The sequence below is a fragment of the Somniosus microcephalus genome, chromosome 6, assembly GCF_052327205.1.
Source record: "Somniosus microcephalus isolate GS21.2 chromosome 6, FLI_Smic_1.0, whole genome shotgun sequence".
NCBI classification, from domain to species: domain Eukaryota; kingdom Metazoa; phylum Chordata; class Chondrichthyes; order Squaliformes; family Somniosidae; genus Somniosus; species Somniosus microcephalus.
Genome location: NC_140992.1, coordinates 38,900,303 through 38,924,935, shown reverse-complemented (window position 1 = coordinate 38,924,935; position 24,633 = coordinate 38,900,303). Strand labels below are relative to the sequence as shown.

At 54.2% G+C, this 24,633-nt stretch overlaps 1 protein-coding gene across 3 annotated transcripts in view; it reads left to right on the top strand.

The window, feature by feature from the left end:
- The window catches only part of vwa5b2 (von Willebrand factor A domain containing 5B2), a 135,375-nt gene that overhangs the window by 87,248 nt on the left and 23,494 nt on the right, over positions 1-24,633 (top strand). For all 3 annotated transcript variants that reach the window (XM_085990062.1, XM_085990061.1, XM_085990063.1), the window contains exons 13-14: positions 13,370-13,583; positions 14,788-15,083. In XM_085990062.1, the coding sequence (XP_085846188.1) occupies positions 13,370-13,583; positions 14,788-15,083 (510 nt within the window). The remainder of the gene's footprint in view (positions 1-13,369; positions 13,584-14,787; positions 15,084-24,633) is intronic.

The following is a 24,633-nucleotide window of genomic DNA, read 5'->3' as shown; positions in this document are numbered from 1 at the left end:
CCCCCAGTCTCTCTCTCTCCCCCCAGTCTCTCTCTCTCCCCCCCAGTCTCTCTCTCTCCCCCCCAGTCTCTCTCTCTCCCCCCAGACTCTCTCTCTCCCCCAGACTCTCTCTCTCTCTCACACTCCCAATCTCTCTCTCTCACTCCCAGTCTCTCTCTCTCTCACACTCCCAATCTCTCTCTGTCTCACTCCTAAACTCTCTCTCTCCCACACTCCCAATCTCTCTCTCGCTCACACTCCCAATCTCTCTCTCTCACACTCCCAATCTCTCTTTCCTTCCCTCTCTCTCTCTGTCTCTCTCTCTCCTTCCCTCTCTTTCTCCTTCCCTCTCTCTCCTTCCGCCTCTCCTTCCATCTCTCTCTCTCCTTCCATCTCTCTCTCTCTCCTTCCCCCTCTCTCTCTCTCTCTCCTTCCCCCCTCTCTCTCTCTCTCTCTCCTTCCCCCCTCTCTCTCTCTCTCTCTCCTTCCCTCTCTCTCTCTCCTTCCCTCTCTCTCTCTCCTTCCCTCTCTCTCATTCCCTCTCTCTCTCTCTCTCCTTCCCTCTCTCTCTTCCCCCAGTCGCTCCCTCTCTCTCTTCCAACAACAACATGCCCTCGAGAAAGCCTCGGCACCGCCGGGCTCCCCCAGCTAGTCTATATATATAAAAGAGCTCTTCTGTCTGTCTTTCCCGATGTCTGTCTGTCTGTCTGTCCGTCCGTTCTCTATACGTTTGAAAGTTACAGAGCGTACCGACGCGCGCGTCGCCTCAAAGAAAGCTTGCGATTCCGGACCGGTCATCAGCATATTTACGTTTCGGCCGGACAAAAATCCCGCCCGCGGTATCCCAAAAACGTTCAGCGTTCCGCTCATTAGCATCTCATTAGTGACCGTGTGACGTCGAGGTCCACCAATCGGACGGGCGGGTTCCTTCCTACAGTTGAGTGTCGAGTGACTCGACGATTGACCAATCCTACGCTTCGGTGACCTGACCGGTGTGTGTGGGCGGGCCTTATCCTTCTGAACCGAGGTGAGTGGCCGCCATCTTGATTTTTCACAATTTTTTCCCCCACACTTTCTGTGTGTTAGGGAACTAAGGTAAATATTTTAATGATGTGTTAGGGAATTAACAATTTATTTCAGTTTTATATTGTGTTTAGCAACCCCCCCTCCTCACCCTCGCGCAGGGGGGACTCTGTGCTGCTCTCCAGGCCCGCTGAAGCTCAAAAAATTTCTCTCTCTCTCTCTCTCTCTCTTCCCTCTGTCTCTCTCCTTCTCCTCTTCCCTCTCTCTCCTTCTCCTCTTCCCTCTCTCTCCCTCTTCCCTCTCTCTTTCTCTCTCTACTTCCCCCTCTCAGGTTTGACGGTGTCGGGGCCGGAGCGGACGGGCCGCCTGAAGTGAGCCGCTCGCTAACGGCTGCCAGCCCGCGGGGTTTCCCTGCCTACTCCCCGCGGGCCGCCTCGCGCCGCTGGCACTGACCGCGCATGCGCCACCCGCCCGCGAGAGCCCGCTCTGGCTTTTTTTGGCTGTCCCCGATCTCAATCGGCATCAGCCGCGAGGATCAGGGTGCGCGCGCAGCAGGAGCAGCTGAGACACGGCCGTCTCTCTGTTCCGTGTTCGGCTCGGGCGGGGGGCGGGTCTCTCAGCCGCAATCGGCGATCTGGAGGGCGGGGCTCCGGAGAGCGGGAGGGCGGGGCTCGGGACATCGGGGGGGGCGGGAGGTGGGACATCGGGAGATCTGGTGGCGGGAGATCGGGGGGCGGGACATCGGGAGATCGCGGGACGGGACATCGGGAGATCGCGGGGCGGGACATCGGGGGGGGCGGGGCTCGGGAGATCGGGGGGGGGAGAGCCCGCTACCGGCGCCGGCCGCCGCTCAGCATTCCCGCTATCGCAACGGCACCGGACCTCAGGCGCTAGGCAGGGGGAGGGGCCGGAGAGAGGGACAGAGGTGAGCGGGGGAGCGGGGGAGGGGTGGGGGTAGGGGAGGGGAGGGAGGGAGAGGAGGGGAGGGAGAGAGGGGAGGGGAGAGAGGGATAGGACAGGGAGAGGACATGACGGAGAGGGGGGACACACAGGGGCAGGGAGACCAAGCGCCCCAAAATTGCCCTCGCAACGCGGGGCTCCCCAGCTAGTCTATATATATAAATCGGTTGATCTGTCATTCTGTCTGTCTATCTGTCATTCTGTCTGTCATCGCCTGTGCGTCTTGCGGGTATGCGCTCAAAAGTTACAGGGCGTACCTACGCGCGCGTTACCTCCAAAGAAAGCTTACGCTTCCGAGACGGTTTTAAGCGTATTTACGTTTCGGCCGGGCTAAAATCCCGCCCGCGGTATCCCAAAAACCTTCAACGTTCCACTCATTAGCATCTCATTATCCGCTCATTAGCGACAGAGTGACCTCGAGCTCGACCATCGTACGCCGGGTTGCTGGCGTGTGCCGCCGGGCCAATCGGTGCGCGTGTGGCCGGGCTTTATCGTTCTGAACCGAGGTGAGTCGCCGCCATCTTGATTCCAAACTTTTCCTTTCTTTTTCCCGCTTTCTGCGTCTTAAAAAAAAACGTTGCTTTTAAAACACATATTGTTTTTAAAAAAAATGATTTAGAAAGTAATTAATTTATCTAATCTCATTAATTTTCCTACCTTTCCCCGTTTTTCCAGGTAGGCCTAGAAGCCTCGGCGTCTCCTCCGCACCCACGCCGAGCTAGGCACCTCCCGGCCCCACTCGAAGGCTGGAGGGCCGAGCCTCAGCCCAGCGCCGCTAGGGTGCGCGCGCAGCAGGAGCTGAGACGCGGCGTCTCTCTCTGGCTAGCGTCCAGCGTTACCCTGGCAACCGGGCCCGCCGGACGTCTGGCACAGCCGCAATTGGCGGTCTTCACCTCGGGGGGGGGGGGGTGGTGCCGCGACCCTCGGGGGGGGGGGGGCGCGCGCGCAGCAGGAGCAGCTGAGACGCGACTTCTCTCTCTCTGCTCGGCCGGGGGGCGGGGCTTGGTCAGCGTCACGGTTACCCTGGCAACCGGGCCCGCCGGCCGAGCCAGAGACGCCGCGTCTCAGCTCCTGCTGCGCGCGCAATCGGCGGTCTTCACCTCGGGGGGGGGGGGGGGCGCGACCCTCGTGGGGGGGGCCACGACCCTCGTGGGGGGGCCCCCGCCCTCCCTCCCCCCCGCTCCCTTCCCCCCTCCCCCCCTCCCTCCTTCCCCCCTCCCTTCCCCTCCGCCCGCCCTCCCCTCCCCCTCTCCCCCTCCCCTCTCTTCCCCCCAGTCGCTCTCTCTCTTCCCCCCAGTCGCTCTCTCTCTTCCCCCCCAGTCGCTCTCTCTCTTCCCCCAGTCGCGCTCTCTCTTCCCCCAGTCGCTCTCTCTCTCTCTTCAACAACAACATGCCCTCGAAAAAGCCTCGGCACCGCCGGGCACTTCAGCTAGTATGTCATATATATGCCTGGATATACAGAGCAATCCTCAGAGTTTTGGAGGCTCTAGAGCAACAAATTATTCATATATATTTATTATTCAAATTGTATAGATATTTATTTTTGGAGTACTAAACTATATATTTGGATCTTCCAAAGTATCTATTTACAATATATTAAAAGCAGTACACCGAGAGTCATTTCTTATTCGTCATACTTTTGTAGCTCACTTCTAGTGTTGCACATACATTTTTTTTAAAGTGTAAGGAAACAAAGGCAACAATTTGCAATGTACAGAGAAAGTCCCTCAGTAAATCAGAGCCAGGTATTTGGAATATACAGAAAAACTCGCCCACCAAAAGAAAATGCCTTCATAACAGAGGAGTCAGAGGGGAGAAATTCATTATAGCCCAGGGATGGGCGGTAACTTTTGAAAAGTTGAGAATTAGCGCCAGGTGCTAATGTTTCAGACTGCATGCAAAATTCAGTCTCATTGCACAAAGAAAGGATTGGAGCGCTAAATCAAGCGCTAATGGCCCAGTTCAGTGGCGTTAAACTCGAAGCACTGACCAATATCAGGTGCAGTCTAATCACAAGTCATCATTGCCACAGGCTCTTTCCAGTTCTTAAAGGGAAAGTTCATTGATGCTGCAGCACCTCATTCTCATCATTGCTGGCTGTGCAGCCATCTCAGCCAGCAGCAGCAGGTCAAGGAGAAGGAGCTGGACGACTCAAGCAGCCATAATGGTGGCAGATCAATGCCCCAGGGAGAGAGCCCGCAGATTCTTCGATCAAGCATTGGAGTTGTTGGTGTTCGCTGTGGAGAGACAGCAAGTGGCAGGAGGTCCTTGCTGCAAGTCTTCTGCACCATGTGCAGGGAAGTAGCGCAGCATGTCTTGGGCAGCACTGTGGTCCCCAGGACCCACACATGGTGCAGGAAGAAATTAACGACCTAGGTGGTAAGTCATGCTTCAACAAATGCCACAAAATACCAGCTGAACCACAGTCTGCACACACTTCCCAAAGCACCACACCCCCAGCACTCACCCACCAACAATCTCTACCTACCAACAAGCACACCCACATCTCACACCTTGCACACAATGACAGCTATTCAACTATGGCAGGCACATCACCCAAACACATTGCTTCACACTCACTCACACACTTTCCTTTCTCTTGCAGGCCAAGGTGGCTCACAACAGGAGGGAGCAGGAGCGCACAGGCGGGGGGGACAAGCCGACACCCAGCCACTCTCTGAGCTAGAGACTCGAGTGCTGCAGATTATTGGGTGCCAGGTGGTGGGCGCCGTGGCCACCGGCAACGTTGACCCCCTTGGGGATAACAACAGTATGTTCATCCCTACTCCTTCTTCTCACATCCCACTTCACCCTCACCCCACAAGCCTTTCGCACTTTCCAGATAATCATGCTGTTGTGGCGTACCGATCACAGAACGGACACAATCCGCTTTCCGGTCCGTAGACTATAAATCAGGCGTCATGCCTTTAAGAAGGATCACACCTTTAAGAAACTCGATCTGCAACATAGTTAAGCCCAGAGTGGGGGAGGAGCAGTCGAAGCTGTGCACTGATGAAAGAGAGTTGTACTTTGTGTAGTCTCTGACTCCATTTTGTGTTCAGCATGCAGCCTCAACAATTAAACCTTTTCTGTTGAACCTCTCCGAGTTCAGTATTTTTTGCTAGGAGTACGTAGACTCCTACATTGGTGACCCCGACGCTCAGGACGACTCCTAAGCGTAACCATGGCTGACACAAACGCAGTTTCTGTGAAGCTGCCGGAGTTCTGGGAGAACCTGGCCACCGCCTGGTTCCTTCAAGCCGAATCGCAATTCCGACTCCGCGGCATCACCGCCGACGCAACGATGTACGACTACCTCCTTGCCTCCCTGGGCAGCTCCACAATCACGAAAGTCTGAACAACACTACAAAACCCTCCGGAGGAAGGCAAGTACGCACATCTCAAGGCCGCGCTCATTCAAAAATTCACAGCCTCCCAATTCGTGTGCAACTGCCACCTCCTCGACCTCCTGGGCCTCGGTGACTCCACGCCGTCAGACTTGCTCTCACACATGCTTGCTCTGACCGACGAGAAACCGCCCGGCTCCCTCTTCCGCACGCTCTTTATCCGCCAACTACCTCCCAGCATCCACCCGGCGATCGTGGCGTCCAGCCTCACGGACCTCGAGGCCCTGGCCGACGAAGCCGATAAGCTCCTGTCCGCCAGCTCCAACCACGCCGTCACCCCCGACCTGGCCTCCACAGCGTCGGCGCATGCTCCACCCTCTATCGCGCGGCCACACAGCTCGGTCACGAGGCCCCCCAGGCCCCCACGTCCCCCAAGCCCTCCAACCCAGGGCTACTGCTACTTCCATACCCGGTTCGGCGCACGGGCACGCCGCTGCAGCCATCCCTGCACGTTTCCAACCGCCCCCACACCGGCCTACACGATGGCCGTGGGGCAAGCAGGCGTGCTGCTGTACGTTACGGACAGCGCCTCCGGACGCCGTTTCCTATGCGACAAGGGCGCGCAGTGCAGCATCATCCCCGCGTCCGCCCTCAAGATCCAGCGAGGCGGCCGCGGCCCTGCGCTGGCTGCCGCCAACGGCACCGACATCCGGACGTACGGCACCCACACCGTCACCATCGACCTCGCAGGCCGCCGCTACCACTGGGAGTTTATCACTGCCAAGGTGCTCTCCCCGCCCCTCGGTGCGGATTTCCTGTGCGCCCACGGCCTGTTGGTCGACATGCCTCGGCGCCACCTCGTGGACATGAACACCATGTCACCTGTCCCGGGCGCCATGGCCCCCCCCCAACCCGCCAAAATGGCGTGGCAGTGCCGCGCCCGCTCAATGGACGACTACTCAGCACTCCTGGCTGAGTTCCCAGCCCTCACCAACCCGACCTTCTCCGCGAAGGTTGCTAAGCACGGGGTAGAACACTTCATCCCCACCACAGGCCCACCGGTGTATGCCCACGCCCGCAGGCTGGACCCGGCCAAGCTGGATATCGTGCGGGCCGAGGTCGCCACAATGGAACAGCTCGGCATCATCCGCCGCTCTAACAGTCCCTGGGCCTCCCCACTCCACATCGTCACCAAACCCGATGGGGGATGGCGCCCCTGTGGGGACTACCGGTGCCTAAACAACGCCACCACGCCGGATCGGTACCCCATACCGCACATTCAAGACTTCTCAGCTAGACTGGCCGGCCGCTCAGTCTTCTCCAAAGTCGACCTGGTGCGCGGTTACCATCAGGTGCCAGTCCACCCCACGGACGTTCCCAAGACGGCCATAATCACCCCTTTTGGGCTATTCGAGTTCCTCCGAATGCCCTTCGGCCTCAAAAACGCGGCCCAGGCCTTCCAGCGGCTCATGGACTCGGTCCTCCGGGACCTGAAGTTCCTCTTTGTCTACCTGGATGACATCCTGGTAGCTAGTTCCTCCAAGCAGGAACACATCGAGCACCTCCGCACCCTGTTCCAGCGGCTCAGTGAGCATGAGCTCATCATCAGCCCAGCCAAGTGCCAATTCGGCCTCAGCAGGATCGAATTCCTCGGCCACCACATCACGCAGGACGGAGCCATTCCCCTGCCCGCCAAGGTGCAAGCCGTCCAGCAGTTCCCCCGGCCTACCACCATCAAAGGCCTCCAGGAGTTCTTGGGGATGATCAACTTTTACAACCGCTTCATTCCCGGAGCGGCCTCCCTCATGCGGCCCCTATACGAAGCCCTCCGGGGTAAGAAAGACAGAATGGCGATCAAGTGGTCGGCGGACATGTTGACCGCTTTCGACTCGACCAAAAAGGCGCTCGCCGACGCCACCATGCTCGCTCACCCACAGCCCAACGCCAGGGTGGCCCTCACCACGGACGCCTCCGACCACGCGGTCGGCGCCGTGTACGAACAGTGGGTCAACGGGGCCTGGCAACTGCTGGCCTTTTTCAGCCGCCAACTGCGCCCCCGGAGGCCAAATACAACGCCTTTGACCGCGAGCTCCTCGTACTGTACCTGGCAGTCCGCCATTTTAGATTTCTTCTGGAGGGCCGCCCCTTCACCGCGTTTGTCGACCACAAACCCCTGACATTCGCGATGGCGAAATCTGCGGACCCGTGGTCAGCCAGGCAACAACGCCAGCTCGCCGCGGTGTCCGAATTCACCACGGACATCCGGCACGTCTCCGGTCGAGACATCGTGGTGGCCGACTGCCTATCCCGCCCCGCCGTCCACGGCGCCCACCTGGCAGTGGACTATGCTCAACTGGCAGCGGAGCAACGCACCGACCCCGATCTGCTCTCCGCGCCCACAACCCTCCCAGGGCTGCGACTGACCGACGTCGCCTGCGGCCCGTCCGCCGTCACAGTCAAATGCGACACCTCCTTGGCGCAACCCCGCCCCGTAGTCCCGGCGTCCTGGCGAAAACAGGTGTTTGACATCGTCCACGGCCTCTCACACCCTGGCACCCGTGCGGCCATTAGACTGGTGGCCAACCGATTTGTCTGGCGCGGCCTGCGCAAAGATGTGCGCGTCTGGGCCAGATCCTGCATAGCTTGCCAGCATGCCAAAATCCACCAACACGTCAAAGCCCCACTCGAGGAGTTCACCGTGCCAGAAAGAAGGTTTGACCACGTCCACATTGACCTCGTCGGCCCCCTGCCGCCATCACAAGGTCACACGCACCTGCTGATAATCGTGGACCGTACCACCCGCTGGCCCGAGGCCATTCCACTGACGTCCACCACCACCGCCGACATCGCGAGGGCATTCATCGGTACCTGGGTCGCTCGGTTCGGCGTCCCCTCCGACATGATGTCGGATAGAGGCCCGCAGTTCACCTCTGATCTGTGGGCCGCCATCGCCCGAAACCTCGGGGTGGCCGTTCACCGCACCACGGCTTACCACCCCCAAGCCAACGGACTGTGCGAGTGATTCCACAGGTCCATGAAGGCGTCCCTCCGCGCCAGCCTCGAGGATGAGGCTTGGATCGACCGCCTCCCGTGGGTGCTACTCGGCCTACGCTCCGCGGTCAAGGAAGACCTGCAAGCCTCGGTGGCAGAACTCGTGTACGGCCAGCCGCTGCGCGTACCCGGAGAGTTCCTGCCCACCGCCACGACTCCCTGGTCGGCTGACCAGCAACGCCGCGCTTTCGCCAACCGAGCACAACAGTTCGCTCCGGTACCCACCGGCCGGCACGGCGAACCAGCAACCCGCGTACCACTTAGCCTGCACATGGCCAAATTTGTTTTCGTGCGCCATGACGCCCACCGAGGACCTCTACGGCCCCCATACGACGGACCCTACAAGGTACTCCAGACGGGGAACAAGTTCTTCCTCCTCGAAGTGGGCGGCAGAACTGACAAGGTGTCGGTCGACCGGCTCAAGCTGGCGCACCTAGAGCCCGACGAACCCGTTCAAGTGGGCCAACCCCCACTGCGGGGCAGACCGCCTAAGAGCCCGACGCGTCCGACCGCCCCGCTCCCGACACCAACCGCCAAGAGCCGTTCCGGCCGTGCCATCAAGCCGCCACGCCGGTTCGTACACTCCCTACTAGCGGATTCTGGGGGGAGCTGTGTGGCGTACCGATCACAGAACGGACACAATCCGTTTTCCGGTCCGTAGACTATAAATCAGGCGTCATGCCTTTAAGAAGGATCACACCTTTAAGAAACTCGATCTGCAACATAGTTAAGCCCAGAGTGGGGGAGGAGCAGTCGAAGCTGTGCACTGATGAAAGAGAGTTGTACTTTGTGTAGTCTCTGACTCCATTTTGTGTTCAGCATGCAGCCTCAACAATTAAACCTTTTCTGTTGAACCTCTCCGAGTTCAGTATTTTTTGCTAGGAGTACGTAGACTCCTACACTGTATGCATTTCTCCCTTCCTGCCCTCCCCTCACCTTAACCCAACTCTTGTGCCTTGCTTTCAGATAATGAGCAAGCACCTGAGCAGCCTGTCCCTGAGGGCTCCGTTGAGAGCGAGGCAGAAGAAGAGGAGGAGGAAGAAAAAAACGCATCACTGCATGTCCTACCCGCAGGCACCAGCTCAGATACTGGCGTTCTTTAGAGGCTAGTATATTAACGGAATATGCACAGGGTGAGGTACTGGGGATGACTGCGCTGCAGCAAGGCCAGGGGGAAAGGGTAGCTCGGGGGCCAGCTCCCCAGAGGGTGAGTTCGAGTGCGAGTTCTGCTGCACAGAACACAGATGAGGACCTTGATGGGGAGGCCTTTAGAAAAAGGGTGATGGGCATGCACACGGAGATGATAGGTGCAATGGCAGTGGTGCCCGTGAGCCTCTCGGCAATGGTAAGGAGCGTGGAGGAGTCCGCCTCCAACATTGCACAAGACTCTGCGCACACCATGGAGCCCATCATTTCCAGTCTGCAAAGGATGGTAGACTGCCAGAGAGACCGTGGCGACCCAGACCTAATGCCACATCTGATGGGCGATCTGACAGCTTCCATTGCAGCACAGGCGGAAGAGACGCAATGTCTTAGTGCTATAATGCAGCCTATGCTTGGTGACATTCAATCTCAGACTGCTCTCATGCAGTCTCAGCTTGATAGAACGCAAGTTCTGACTGCTGCCATCGTGGCTGGGTCTACCACCATCGACCGGGGCTTTCATGGTGTCGCAGCAGGCCAGCAATCTGTGTTGCAACAGATTGCTAGGGATGCTGAGGTGCTGTCCCGGGGGAGTGGCAGTGGGTCAGTGGAGCAGGAAGCTGCTGTCCTCTCTCAGGATGACAGCATTCCTGCTCCCACCACTGGCACTCTGCCATTGTCCTTGTCGCTGCCTGTCATCCAGCCAGCCCAGACTGCTGCCGCCCATGTTGAGGTGGTGCAGTCTACAGCCAGGCCTTCCAGGCCCAGAGCTGGTCGAGGGCGTCCTGCAAGGCCATCTGAAGTCTCCCGCACGGACACTCAGCAGTCTTCCACCAGCCGTGCTGCAGCCACTGGTCCAACACTTCGTAGGAGCACTAGAGTAGGCCAAGGCACTGTAACGACAGGCACTAAGGGATTGCACAAGGGTGAATAGGTAACATTGTTGTTGTAAATATGTGTTCACTGATTATTGATAAATGTATTAATTCAGTTTGGATTATTTTGTGGTGTCTCTCATTTCAGCTTTGCGCTGTGATATGGCCTGCGACAGGCATGGAATGAAGGGGATGTGGTGAGCAATGGGGATCTGGGATTTAATTCATTGAAACCGCAGTCTGATGAGGCAATCATGGACCGTCCTTCCGGAAGGTCGATTGAGTGGCTGCCTCCTCCCTCGCTCCTGTTCCTCCTCCTGAGGTGGTCCTGCAATCCCTGCTGGCAAGGGCTGGACCCTCACGATGGCTAAGTTGTGGAGCATGTAGCAGGCCACAAAGTAATGGGACACCCGCTCAGCTGAGTACCGGAGGGCTCCTCCTGAGCGGTCAAGGCAGCGGAACCGTTGCTTGAGCACTCCGACGGTCTGCTCGATGATGTTCCTGGTGGCAGCATGGCTCTCATTATATGAGTGCTGGGCAGGAGTGTTGGGGTTGCGGAGGGGGTCATGAGCCAGGTGGAGAGCGGATAACCCTTGTCTCTGACCAGCCAGCCGCGAGCTTGACGTGGTGGCTGGAAGAGTGCTGGCACACCGGTCTGGCACAGGATGAACACATCATGGCTGCTGCCAGGATAGCAGGCGTTCACATTGAGGATTTGCTGTGTGTGGTCGCACACCAACTGCACATTAAGTGATTGGTAGCCTTTGTGGTTACGGAAGATATCAGGATTGTTATGCAGTGCCACAAAGCCACGTGGATGCAGTCAATGGCGCCCTGCACCATGGGGAATCCCGCTATCCTGGCAAAGACACATGCATGTTCGTCCTGCTTCTTTCTGGTGATGGGGAAGGAAATGTAGCCCCTTCTCCTACTGTAGAGAGCCTCTGTAACCTCCCGGATGCAGCGATGGATGGCGAACTGCGAGATGTTAGCTATGTCTCCTGTTGCAGACGGGAAGGATCCGCTGATGAATAAATTGATGGCGGCGGTGACCTTGACTGCCACTGAGAGAGCTGTGGTCGTCCTGATCTGAGGCTTGAGGTCTGGTTGTAGGAGATGGCAGAGTTCTGTTACCACCTCCTTGCTGAAGCGGAGCCTTCTAATACACTGTTTTGCACTTAATTGGTGGTAGGAGCAGTGGTCTCGGAATACCCTTGGAAGTAAGGCCTCCTGTTGAGAGCCCTCATGGCCTTTCTCCTCCCTCTGGCCATGTGTTCCAGTCTTTCTCACTGCCTCCACTCCCTCCAATGTAGATCCTGGAGGGCGAGGTCGACTGCCAGTACAGCCCCAATTAATGTAACCAAGTGTAGCACTTTGATATGTTGTGAGAATAAATGTAACTAATTGTTAGTAGGCACAACACTCCTGATACTGAACAACCTTTAAATGACTGAATTAAACTGTTGCACAATTTCAAACTGACAAGGAAGCAGTGAAACAGCACTAACATGACAGCTGCGATTCATTACTCATGATCCCTTGAAGTAGCACCCCTGGAGCTGATATCTGCCTGCTTGATGCCTCATCTCCCTGTCGCTGTCGGGTGAGGCGCTAAGACAGGGGGCGACAATGAATTTTGCATATCAGGCGCCCAGTGAGCGTTGCACACTCACTGATGTCACAATCTGCCTGGCACTGAGGTCCCCGGCAGTAACTCATAGCAGTGGCGCTATGGCGGGGGGGAGTCCGGATTTGGCGTGCGTCATTGGATTTGTCCCGAGCCGGCACTACTGCATCAGCGCCCCATTAGCGCCCCTGCCAGGTGCTAACTGGAGGCGCTAACCAACTGAATTCCCCCCCCATGTCTGTAGTCTATGACTTAAAAAATAAAGCTCGACATTTTATCTTGTGTTCTGATTTGCCGCTTGAAGTGCAATTAAACTTTGGTAAATGTCACTATGCACAGTCATCAAACAATGAAACTCTAATTGACCTGACATGCTCTTTACTTAAAACCGATTAGACTTTGTATCATTGAAGATCATTGTTGCCCCTTAGCAGCAGAATACATTGTACATTACGTGGTTTAACCTCCTTACAAAACAGATTTAATATAACCAATACAATGGAGCTCTGCTAATAATATATTAAAGGTAAAACAGATTTTCTTCTATGGGAACAATGATTCTCTGCCAACTTACTGTGACTAATTCAAATCAAATCAAATCAAATCAACTTTTATTGTCATTGTTAGTGCACAAGTGCAGTACAACGAAATGTAGGCTTGCGGCTCCCGAGAGTGTACAATTTGGATTACTTAAACATTTCAACATACATTTGTACATATATATTAGCATAAATATGACCATCATAAAGTGCATCGGCAGATGTGCAGGCTTTAGTGTTTATTTGTGGAGTTCAGTAGGATGACAGCCCTGGGAAAGAAGCTGTTCCTAAATCTGGTCGTACGGGTGCGAATGCATCTGTAGCGTCTTCCAGATGGTAGGAGGGCGAACAGACTGTGGCTGGGGTGGGTAGGGTCTTTGATGATGGACCGTGCCCTCCGTAGGCAGCGTTTCTGATATATATGTTCTATGGTCGGTAGCCGGGTGCCGGTAATGCGTTGGGCAGTTTTGACTACCCGCTGCAGGGCTTTCCGGTCATGGGAGCTACAGCTGCCGTACCATACCATGATACAGTTTGTCAGGATGCTCTCTATAGTGCAGCGGTAGAAGTTAGAGAGGATCGGGGGTGACAGATTACATCCCTTCAGCCTCCTCAAGAAATATAGGCGCTGCTGGGCCTTCTTCACCAGAGAGGAGGTGTTGAGGGACCAGGAGAGGTCTTCCGTGATGTGGACTCCGAGGAACTTAAAGCTGGCCACCCTTTCCATGGACGATTTACTCGTATTTATGTATGTGTACATTTGTAACATTTACTTAATATTGAAAAATAATAGTTAAATACCTGGGCGTGTTCCTTCTATTGTAGGTGAAGCAACACATTTCTAAAACAATGTTAAAGGGGTCAGCCAACTCAGTTTTCCAGACTCAAGATGAGTCTTCGACATCAGTCTTGACTGATGGAATCAAACCACCTTTCCCTGTTGAAAAGAATGACATTGAGGAGGCACTAAAGGAGATTTCCCGTGAGATTTCAATAGAATTTTCGGGTGCTAATGCCGAGGAAAATGAAAAATGCAAGGGTAAGGCATATGAATATCAGACTATTTTTTCACCCAATTTTAATCTCCCATTTTTGTTTTCCCTGTCTTACCTTCCTGTAGAAGCTTCTCAATTTCAAGCTGTCTCTTGAACTCAACGATCAGAATGGTCTGGGCCATTTCCTGAACCACCACAAGATGGCTGTCGATCTCCCAAGAAGGAGCAGCTCAACCAGTTGAAAGATTTTTTTGTTTTTAAGTGCTTTTTATTCATACATACTATTAAAACATATTCACTACGTGAACAGTATTTTTGGTAGTGTTTCAGTCATAAATAGAAATAAAATTACTATTAATACTAAAGGTGTACTTGAACCATGCCAATGGCATTTTAATTTTATTTTGGCAAGCTTGGTATCTGACATGTATGGAAACCCATTGCCATTTTAAATTTTTTGATCCAAGTTACTGAGGAAGCTATGCATCTGTTTGTCCAATACAGGGTGCACACTTTCTCTTCATAGGGATAAAACCTACTTACCTATGTCCAAATACCTTAGGCACAGGTTGGTTGAGCTAAGGCTTTGGAACCCCCAAGTGTGCAGAGGGATACGGATGGAGTTTAATCCGCTAAAGCAGTGCAGCTTTCCAATACAGAATACTGTTAAGCATCCCATTGTTTGTCCAGCCACAGTCACCCTACCTGGGTTCAGGGTTATCCGGAGCCAAGGGGAAGAATCCTAGTCCCTGGTGTCAGGTCCACCACTCCAGATTTCATTAGTGAGCCAGATTTAGCTGGTCAATCATCAACACTGCCCTGCAATGCTGAATATCGCAGGTCTGCCTGGTTCAGGTATCAGATTACCAACTCTGCCACTGAAGGTTGACTTAGTTCTAAACTTTCATCACCAGACATCTTGGAGCCATTTTGATCCCATGAAAATATCTTCCTCCAGCCCTAGACCAGGGATGATAGTCATTAGACGCCTTTTTCATGAGTTTGTTTCCCAAACCCTAGTGCTAGTTGACAACAATGCAAAAAAAGAGAAATATGCACAGTCACTTTCTACAGCTCCAAATCAAAACTGCATGCCAAACACACAAAGAAATATTTAACCCTCAGAAGTGCCATTGTTAAAATGCCATGGTTTAAAGAACTGTAAAAAAAAAAGTATGGCACTTTTCACAAAAGTAAGAGGAGCTGCATTCTTATAAATTTTATATATATTTATTTTTGGAATTTCAGATTCAGAGAGTGATCCATTCAATGACTTGCGGAAGCGTATCTCCCATTCCTCGTATATCCAGGAGCAGTATACGTTGACACATTGTTCCATCAGCAGTGATAAAGGAATTCGGGATCAAAGCACACCGACCCGTGGCTCAAACAGCAGTGACTCTACGGAGCCTCCGGATATTGACAGGGAAATAGCATCCCTCCCACATGGTTTAGAAAACATTCCACATCAGGGACAGAAAAGTTTGCAGCGTTGGGAATCATCAAAAAAAGCATTATCTAATTTTGAATCAGTTAATGGTAAAGTAAGTAAATTGCCTTGTGTATCAATTAATATTAATACATGAATAAGAGCGGTCTCTTAAATCTATTTAAGTAACAACAAAACTGCTTTGTTAAATTGAAAAGTGGGATGAAGGCTGAGTCTTTGAATCCCAGCCTGTGCTCAGTTTACCAAAGCAGTTCAGTCAACCCTTCTACATTCAATGGCTTCCAATAGGAGTGAGCCCAAGTTACGAATGAAAAGAACTTTCTCCTAATTACCTTCATCCTACCATGAAGAAGACTGTAGTGTTCTGTATACCTGCGCATTAGAAGCTACGCTGTACTTAAGGATGAGGAAGCAGCCAGAACAAAGGACTCATAACTTTCTGAGAAAGATGCAAATTAGAGATTTCAGAGAGGAGGTGTAGATGGACATGCCTGGTTAGGAGATCTGCCTTTAACGTGTGATACGATTAATTGACCATCAAAACCTTAAGTTCACTGCCTCTTCTTGGCTGAAATCAAGGCAACTGGTTTCCATATGCAGAAACTTAAGGTCACAGGAATGTGATAGGTCGAATGGTGCATCAGAGCTTGTGGAAGACCAAGTTCACATTTGAAGGATATCTGGTAAGATTTATTTTCTGGGCTTTGTCCATAAACTTAGAGATGAGATGAGACTATTGGCTGGATTTTGCCAATGGGGGCGCGTTGGGGGCGGGACTGCTAGTTTTTGGGTTTCAGTCCCGCCCCCAACTACGTCCGGCCAACCCACGCTATTTTCCCTTGATTGACCTTGTTAAGACCGCCCTGTGGGCTTAGCCGGCCACTTAAGTGAAATCCGGTGACAGAGGACGTCAGCGTATGATGTTTCATCTGTTGAAAATTTTTGCCAGATGAATTGTACTTGTTGAATCCGTGAATGTTAATGTATGGTATTCTTCAATAAATCGACAGAGACTGCAGAGGAACAATTAACAGGTGTTTACTGGATGCAGGTTACTCAAAAACTAAAGTACAGATCCCTACTCAGGGTTTATATACCGGTGTGGTCACTACCGGTACTACAGTATACAGGAGCTGTAAAAAGTAGTTCTCCCCTTAAAGGTACATACACTACAATTCCTCCCCTTTTAGATTAACAGTACCATAACATTCATTTAACAATTAACACTTTTAACATGTAACATTAACGGCAAATAGTCCATTTATAAATTCAGTCTTTGGGGCGGCTTCCTGATCCTTTCTGGATAGCGCCTTTCCCGAGTGTCTTGCTCTTGGTGCGGAGGCGATTCTGGCCCCCTGTCGTCGGTTGGTTCATCAGCTTCTGATGCTATTGTTTCTGGGGTAGATGCTACCGGTATGTCGGGTTCATCACCAGGTACGCGAGACCTGGGGTGGATTCTTTCCTGTGACTCTAGGATCTGGTCGACATGGCGTCTCACGATGTTCTCACCAACGTCCACTGTGTACATTAGTGGCCCCTGCCGTGTGCATATCGTTCCTGGTTGCCATTTCTCGGTTCGGTAGTCGCGAGCCAAGACTGGTTGCCCTACATTGAAGCTCCTTGTCAGCTTCTCATTGATGTGCTGGAATTGCTTATTCTCAACATCTCTTCATACATTTGGTTTGAGCAAATCCAGACGAGATCTCAACCTTCGGTTAAAGAACATCATGGCCGGGGTCTGGTTGGTGATTGTATGTGTCGCATTTCTGGAGGCTAACATGAAATTGTCCACCTTATGCTGCAGTGGAATGTTGTCATCGCACATGGCCCTTACTGCTTTTTTAAAGGTTTGTACAAACCTCTCAGCCAATCCATTGGTGGCTGGATGATACGGAGCGGAGGTGTAATGCCTTACCCCATTCCTTTTCATAAATCTTCGAAACTCTTCGGACACAAACTGTGGTCCGTTATCAGAGCAAATCTGCTCTGGCAAGCCGTTCCTGGCAAAGATGGTCCGTAGGACTGCAATAGTTTTTTCCATGGTGGTGAAGGACATTTTGATCACCTCAGGCCATTTCGAGTGCGCATCCACGGCTATTAAAAACATTGAGTCCATGAATGGACCAGCAAAATCAATATGCACCCATTGCCATGGAGATGAGGGCCACTCCCATGGGTGTAGAGGGGCATGTGGTGGTGCACTTTGGACCTTCTGGCATCCTGAGCAGCTCTTTGTCAGGTCCTCGATTTGCTAATCGATCCCTGGCCACCACATATAAGCCCTAGCAAGGCTTTTCATTTTCACCCCTCCCAGATGGCCTTCGTGAAGCTCGTTGAGCACTCTCTCCCTTAACTTGGGTGGAATTACCACTCGGGATCCACACATCAAGGTCCCCTGGCATACTGACAGCTGTTGTCTTCTGGATGAGAATGCTGGCAACAGTGAGTCGCCATGTGCTGGCCATCCCTTCACCGTCAAATCATATACCCGAGACAGTGTCGGGTCATTTCGGGTCTCCTTCTCTATACCAGCGTTAGTTACTGGCAAGCATTCAATTATAGTCGAATGAAATATTTCGACAGGATCCACTGCTGGTGCTTCCTCCGCAGTAGGTAGTGGCAGGCGTGACAGCCCATCGGCGTTTCCATGCTGTTTCATACCCTTATATTCGATATCATATTGGTGCACCTGTTGAGATACCGCGGCAAACGTGGGAGTCAAGACCAGAGTTGATGGAACACAACTGCTTTAATTTACATCATGGCAAAACAAGTGCTTAAAAAGCCCGCGCAACCACTTAAATGCTCCCCAGACAGGAAGTGCTCCCGGCAGCCTGTCCCTGCGGGAAACAAGTTGCCGGAGGAAAGGGCCCATGGCTGGGGGCGGCTGCTGCCGGCAGTGCGCCTGCGTAAACTGTCCGTGCCGTCGTGAGCGGATTATGTCCAATGGTGGCGTGTCGCCACAGAGCTCCCCCCAGAATCCGCTTAGGAAGAGTGGATGAGTCGTGACGGTGGTCTAATGGTTCTGCCGGAGTGGCTCTGAGTGGCCGCCGGTCTAGTTGGTGGGGCCGGGCGATTCGCCGCCGGTTGTGCTAGTTTGCTGGCGGGATGGCCTCTAGTTGGAGGTCGGGCCACGGGGACCTGTTCCCCTGGTTCTGTGTGTGCTGGTTTGAGTCGGTCGATGGAGAGCGTTTCGACCCTGTCGCTGAGTCGCAGCTTGAAGACCTTGTCCCCGGTTTATAGTACCTCGTACGGTCCGTCGTACGGGGGTCGCAGGGGTCCGCGGTGTGCGTCATGTCGCACGAAGACGAAGCGTGCCTGCTGTAAGTTTGGCGGAATGTGAGGTGCGAGTTCGCCGTGTCGGTTGACCGGAAGTGGGGCGAACTATTGAGCGGAAGGGAAAGAGTTGAGCCGCTGCTGTTCGGCCGACCAAGGCGTGGTAGCCTCCGGGAGGAATTTGCATGGTACGCGCAGTGGTTGTCCGTAGACCAACTCCGCTGCTGAGGACTGGAGGTCTTCCTTGACCGCGGTGCGTAGGCCTAGTAGCACCCACGGTAGGCGGTCAGTCCAGGTACTGTCCTGCAGGCTGGCATGGAGTGAGGCCTTGAGTGACCTATGGAAGCGTTCACACAGCCCGTTGGCCTGCGGGTGGTACGCCGTGGTTCGGTGGAGCGTCACCCCGAGGTTGCGTGCTGTGGCCGTCCAGAGTTCGGAGGTGAACTGGGCGCCTCTGTCGGAGGTTATATCGACCGGTACGCCGAACCTCGCGACCCAGGTGTTAACGAACGCCCTGGTGATGTCGGCTGTGGTGGTGGAGGTCAACGGCACTGCCTCAGGCCAGCGTGTGTAGCGGTCGACCATCGTGAGAAGATAAGTTTGGCCTTGCGATGGCAGCAGAGGACCGATGATGTCGACGTGTACGTGGTCGAAGCGGCGGCTGGGTACCTCGAAGTCTCCCAGGGGTGCTTTTGTGTGCAGCTGCACCTTAGCCCGTTGGCAGGTGAGGCAGGAGTTGGCCCAAGTCCGAACATCTTTGCTGAGGGGGCGCCGGACGAAGCGCTGGGAGAGGAGTTTAACAGATGCGTGGGAACCTGGATGGGAGAGCCTGTGGAGCGCGTCGAAGATGCGGCGGCGCCAGGTTGCAGGGACGACTGGCCTGGGTTGGCCGAGTGAGACGTCGCAAGTGACTGCCGTGGCTTCGGGCCCGTGCGCGACCTTGGCTAGGCGTAGCCCTGGCAGGCTGGTAGCCGCCGAGAGGAGGTCTGGGTCCATGAGCTGGGCCACTGCTAGTTGCGCGTAGTCGACCGCTAGGTGATTTGCGCAGATGGCGGGACGGGAAAGGCAGTCGGCGACAATGTTGTCTCTACCGGAGACGTGCTGGATGTCCGTAGTAAACTCGGACACGGCCGCGAGCTGGCGTTGCTGCCTAGCGGACCAAGGGTCGGTGTTATCATAGAGTTTTACAGCACAGAAAGAGGCCCTTCGGCCCATCTTGGCCATCGCGTATGTGAGCGGCTTGTGGTCCACGTACGCGGTAAAGGAGCGGCCCTCCAGGAGGAACCTGAAATGGCGGACCGACAGGTGGAGCGCGAGGAGCTCGCGGTCGAAAGTAGAGTATTTGACCTCCGGGGGGTGCAGTTGGCGGCTGTAGAAGGCAAGTGGCTGCCAGGCGCCATTGACCCACTGCTTGAACATGGCTCCGACCGCATGGTCGGAGGCGTCGGTGGTGAGCGCGACCCGGGCATCGGCCCTCGGGTGCGCGAGCAGGGTGGCGTCGACGAGTGCGTTTTTGGTGGCGTCGAAGGTGGCTGACGTGTCAGCGGTCCAGACTACGGCCATCTTGCCGAATTTACCTCGAAGGGAATCGTATAGGGGCTTCATGAGGGCTGCAGCTCTGGGGATGAACCTGTTGTAAAAGTTCACTATCCCGAGGAACTCCTGGAGGCCCTTGATGGTTTTAGGGCGGGGGAATTGCTGGACGGCCTACACCTTGTTGGGCAGGGGGACGGCCCCAGCAGGGGTGATGTGGTGGCCGAGAAAATCGATCTCGGCTAGGCCGAATTGGCACTTCGCCAGGCTGAGGATAAGCCCATGTTGGGCTAGGCGCCCGAACAAGATGCGAAGGTGTTCGAGGTGTTCCTGTTTGGAGGAGCTGGCCACAAGAATGTCGTCTAGATAGACGAATAAAAAGTTCAGGTCCCGGAGGACTGAGTCCATAAGGCGCTGGAAAGCCTGGGCTGCATTCTTGAGGCCAAAGGGCATCCTCAGGAACTCGAACAGGCTGAATGGAGTGATGACGGCCGTTTTGGGGATGTCCGCGGGGTGTACGGGGACTTGGTGGTAACCGCGCACCAGGTCGACCTTGGAGAAGACGGTTCGTCCGGCCAGTCGGGCCGAGAAGTCTTGGATGTGCGGCACCGGGTATCGGTCGGGGGTGGTGGCGTCGGTGAGGCGGCGGTAGTCCCCGCAGGGGCGCCAGCCTCCGCCGGGATTGGGCGTGATGTGGAGGGGCGAGGCCCAAGGGCTGCTGGAGCGGTGGATGATGCTGAGTTGCTCCATGGTGGTGAACTTGGCCCGCGCGATTTCCAGCTTGGCCAGGTCGAGTCTGTGGGCGTGGGCAGAGACCGGGGGGCCGGTGGTGGGGATATAGTGCTCCACACCATGTTTGGCGTTTTTGGCTGAAAAGGTCGGGTTAGTGAGGGCGGGAAACTCGGCTAGTAGTGCCGAGTAGTCGTCCGTGGCTCTGGCGAGGCAGTAGGTCGTCAGGCCGGCCGAACGGGCCGGGGTGACTGCGCCAGGGATGGGGGCCATAGTGTTGATGTCGACGAGGCGGTGCCTCGGAATGTCGACAAGGAGGCCGTGGGCGCGTAGGAAGTCGGCGCCGATGAGTGGGCAGAGGACCTTGGCTGTGAGGAACTCCCAGCGGTAGCGGCGGCCTGCGAGGTCGAGTGTGACCATGTGGGTGCCGTATGTGCGGATGTCAGAGCCATTGGCTGCAGCCAGCGTGACACCCCGTGCGCCGCGTTGGATTTTGAGGGCGGAGGCGGGGGTGATGCTGTGCTGGGCTCCTGTGTCGCACAGGAATTGGCGGTTGGTGCTATCGTCGGTGACGTACAGTAGGGGCCCCTTTTGCCCCGCGGCCATCGTGGGGGCCGGTGCGGGGGAGGGTTTGAAAGTGCACGGTGGCGTGCAACGTTGGGCCCTAGTGCCAAAACGGGTGTGGTAGTAGCAGTGACCCGGAGTGGAAAGGCGGTCGGGCCTAGTGAGCCGGGGGGACCGCGTGGTCGTTGCTGTGAGGTCGGGCGCGACGTCGCGGGCGGTCTGCGCGGAGAGCAGCCGGTCGGCCTTTTCGGCTATCTCGTTCAGGTCCATGGAGCCAGACTCCACAATGAGCGAGCGGATGCTGGCGGGGAGCTGCCGAATGAAAAGCGTACGAAAGAGGGCACCGGGTTTTTTGTCGTCCGAGAGGGACAGCATGTGGGAAAGCAGGTCTGATGGTGAAACGTCACCAAGGTCTGGGAGGTCGAGGAGTTGGCAGTTGCGTTGGTAGGAGGACGCCTGAAATTTTTTAAGGAGTGCGGCCTTCAGATGTTCGTACTTGCCTTCCTCTGGTGGATCCTGCAGCGCTGCCCAAACCTTAGGGACTGTGGCGCAGGTGAGAGAGGTGACGAGGTAGTCGTACTTCGTGGCGTCGACTGTAATGCTTCTCAGCCGGAATCTGGACTCGGCTTGAACGAACCAGGCCTCGGCCAGGTTCTCCCAAAAGTCCGGTACTTTAACCGTGACTGCGTTTGTATCTGCCATGCTAGCTTAGGATTCGTCCTGAGCGTCGGGGTCACCAGTGTTGAGCTACCACGGCAAACGTGGGAGTCAAGACCAGAGTTGATGGAACACAACTGCTTTAATTTACATCATGGCAAAACAAGTGCTTAAAAAGCCCGCGCAACCACTTAAATACTCCCCAGACAGGAAGTGCTCCCGGCAGCCTGTCCCTGCGGGAAACAAGTTGCCGGAGGAAAGGGCCCACGGCTGGGGGCGGCTGCTGCCGGCAGTGCGCCTGCGTAAACTGTCCGTGCCGATGTGAGCGGATTATGTCCAATGGTGGCGTGTCGCCACACACCCCTAGAAAAAGGGACCATCTTTGTAGCCATTGCGCAGTCATCACCGGAACGCCCTTCTTTGGGTTAAAGATGGAGACAAGTGGTTGGTGGTCAGTCAGCAAGGTGAACTTCTGCCCGTGCAGATAGTGGTTGAACTTTTTCACTCCCCACACTAGGCTGAGGGCCTCCCTGTCAATCTGGGCGTAGTTACACTCGGCTGAGGTTAGTGACCGAGACGCAAAGGCTACTGGCCTCTCCGAGCTGTCCGGGAATTTGTGCGACAGCACCGCTCGAATGCCATAGGGTGATGCATCACACGCCAGCCGAATTGGTAGTGCCGGGTTGAAATGAGCCAACACCTCTTTTGATGTGATCAATTCTTTGCACTTCTGGAAAGCTCGTTTACATTCGTCATTCCACTTCCATGGTACCCCCGTTTGCAGTAGGGTGTTCAGTGGGTGTAGAACTGTGGACAAATTCAGCAAGAACTTATGGTAGTAGTTCACCAACCCGAGGAACGACCTCAGTTGTGACACATTTTCTGGTGCTGGAGCCTTGACTACTGCCTCAATCTTTTCAGGGGACTTAAGTAACCCCTCTTCATAATAACGTGGCCACAATACGAGATCTGCTTCTGGAAAAACTCGCATTTGTGGCGATTAGCTTGGAGCCCATAATCCTTCAATCTAGTGAGCACCTGCTCCAGGTTGGCGAGGTGATCATTGTCATTTTCGCCCGTGACCAGGATGTCGTCCAAACAACACTGGGTCCCTGGAATCCCTTGCAGGACTTAATCCATTGCCCTTTGCCAAATAGCCGGAGCTGATGCTACCCCGAACACCAGCCGGTTGTATTGGTAGAGACCTTTATGAGTGTTGATCGTGAAGTACTGTTTCGAGGCTTCTTCTACCTCCATTTGCAGGTACGCCTGGGCCAGATCAATCTTAGTGAAGCATTTCCCACCAGATAGCGAGGTGAAAATATCTTCAATCCGCGGAAGCGGATATTGTACAGTGTGAAGGACTGGGTTCACTGTCACCTTAAAGTCCCCACAGATGCGAACCTTCTTTGGTTCCCCAGGCGTATTACTCAACGACCTCTTCATTATAGGAACGATGGGTGTGGCCCACTCGCTCCAGTCCACTTTGGATAGCACTCCTGAACGTTCCAAACCTTCCAGCTCTGCTTCGACGGCTGGGCGGATCGCATAAGGTACCGGTCTGGCCTTAAAAACTTTGGGCTTGCATTTTCCTCTATTTTGATCGTTGCTGCTATGCCTTTTAGTGTTCCGAGTCCTTCCTGGAACACTTCTTGTGCATCAGTTAGCATTTTTGACAGTCGTCCCGGTGTGACGTCGTCATCCTTTTTGGCATCTAAAGTCAGTGCTTGTATGGAATGCCAATCTAGCTGTATCTTCCGGATCCATTCACGCCCTAGTAGTGGCGGTCCTCCATCTGGCAATACATATATGTCCATTTTTGGTGTTTCCTTGCCGTTGTATATCACGTTCACCCTTATTTTTCCTTTGGGGTAGACTTTTTTGCCCCGTGTATGTCTTCAAGACAATCTCTGTATCTCTCAAGGGTATATGTGAGAATAGCCACTTGTAGTCCCTTTGGTTTATGACTGTTAGGGCTGATCCTGTGTCCAATTCCATTTTCACTTGGACTCCTGCTATCTTGAGCGTGACCCAGATAGTTTGGTCATCCTCCATTTTGATTACATGATGTAGTTTCAGACAACCCAGCTCCTTGCTTCTGGAGTCTGTATCACTTTTCTGTTCGTCTGAACTACTCTCCGTCACCTTATGTACCTTTTTGTACTTCTCCTGTGGAGATTTCTTGCTGCTGGTTTTCTTTCCCGACCTGCAGACACTTGCTCTGTGTCCTACTTTTCCACACTGTCTGCACACTTGGTGCTTGAACCAACAGTCCTTGTGGTCGTGTGTTGTTTTGCCGCAGCGATAACACTTCACTGCTCCATATGACATTTCATTTGTGCCATATTCTTGCGATCTCCGTTGTATCTCTGCAGTGCCCCGTGCTGGTGCTTCGTGTGATACTGCCATGCTGAAAGCCTTGTCCAGCGTAAGATCCTTTTCTGATAGAAGCCGTTTCTGGGTTCCTTCACTTTGAAGCCCACACACAAACTTGTCCCTTAAAGTATCTGCTAGTCCCGTTCCAAACTGGCAGTGTTTCGATAGTTTGCGCAGTTCCGTTAAATACTCAGCATTACTTTCGTCTTTATGCTGGTTCCTTTTGTGAAACTTAAATCTTTCTGCTATCAGCAGCGGTGTGGGGTTTAAGTGGTCCTGTCGGATTGCCACTATGCTTTCAAAATCCTTTTCTACTGGCTTCTCTGGGGTTATTAGGTTTTGCAGTAAGCCGTACGTTTTTGCACCCATGGAATTCAACAATACCAGTGCTTTCCTGGCATCTGGCACTTCATTCGCCTTGCAGTACACTTCTACACATTCTATATATGTTGCCTAATCTTCGACTTCATTGTCGAACGCTGTGACACTGCCACTCTTCTGCATCCTTG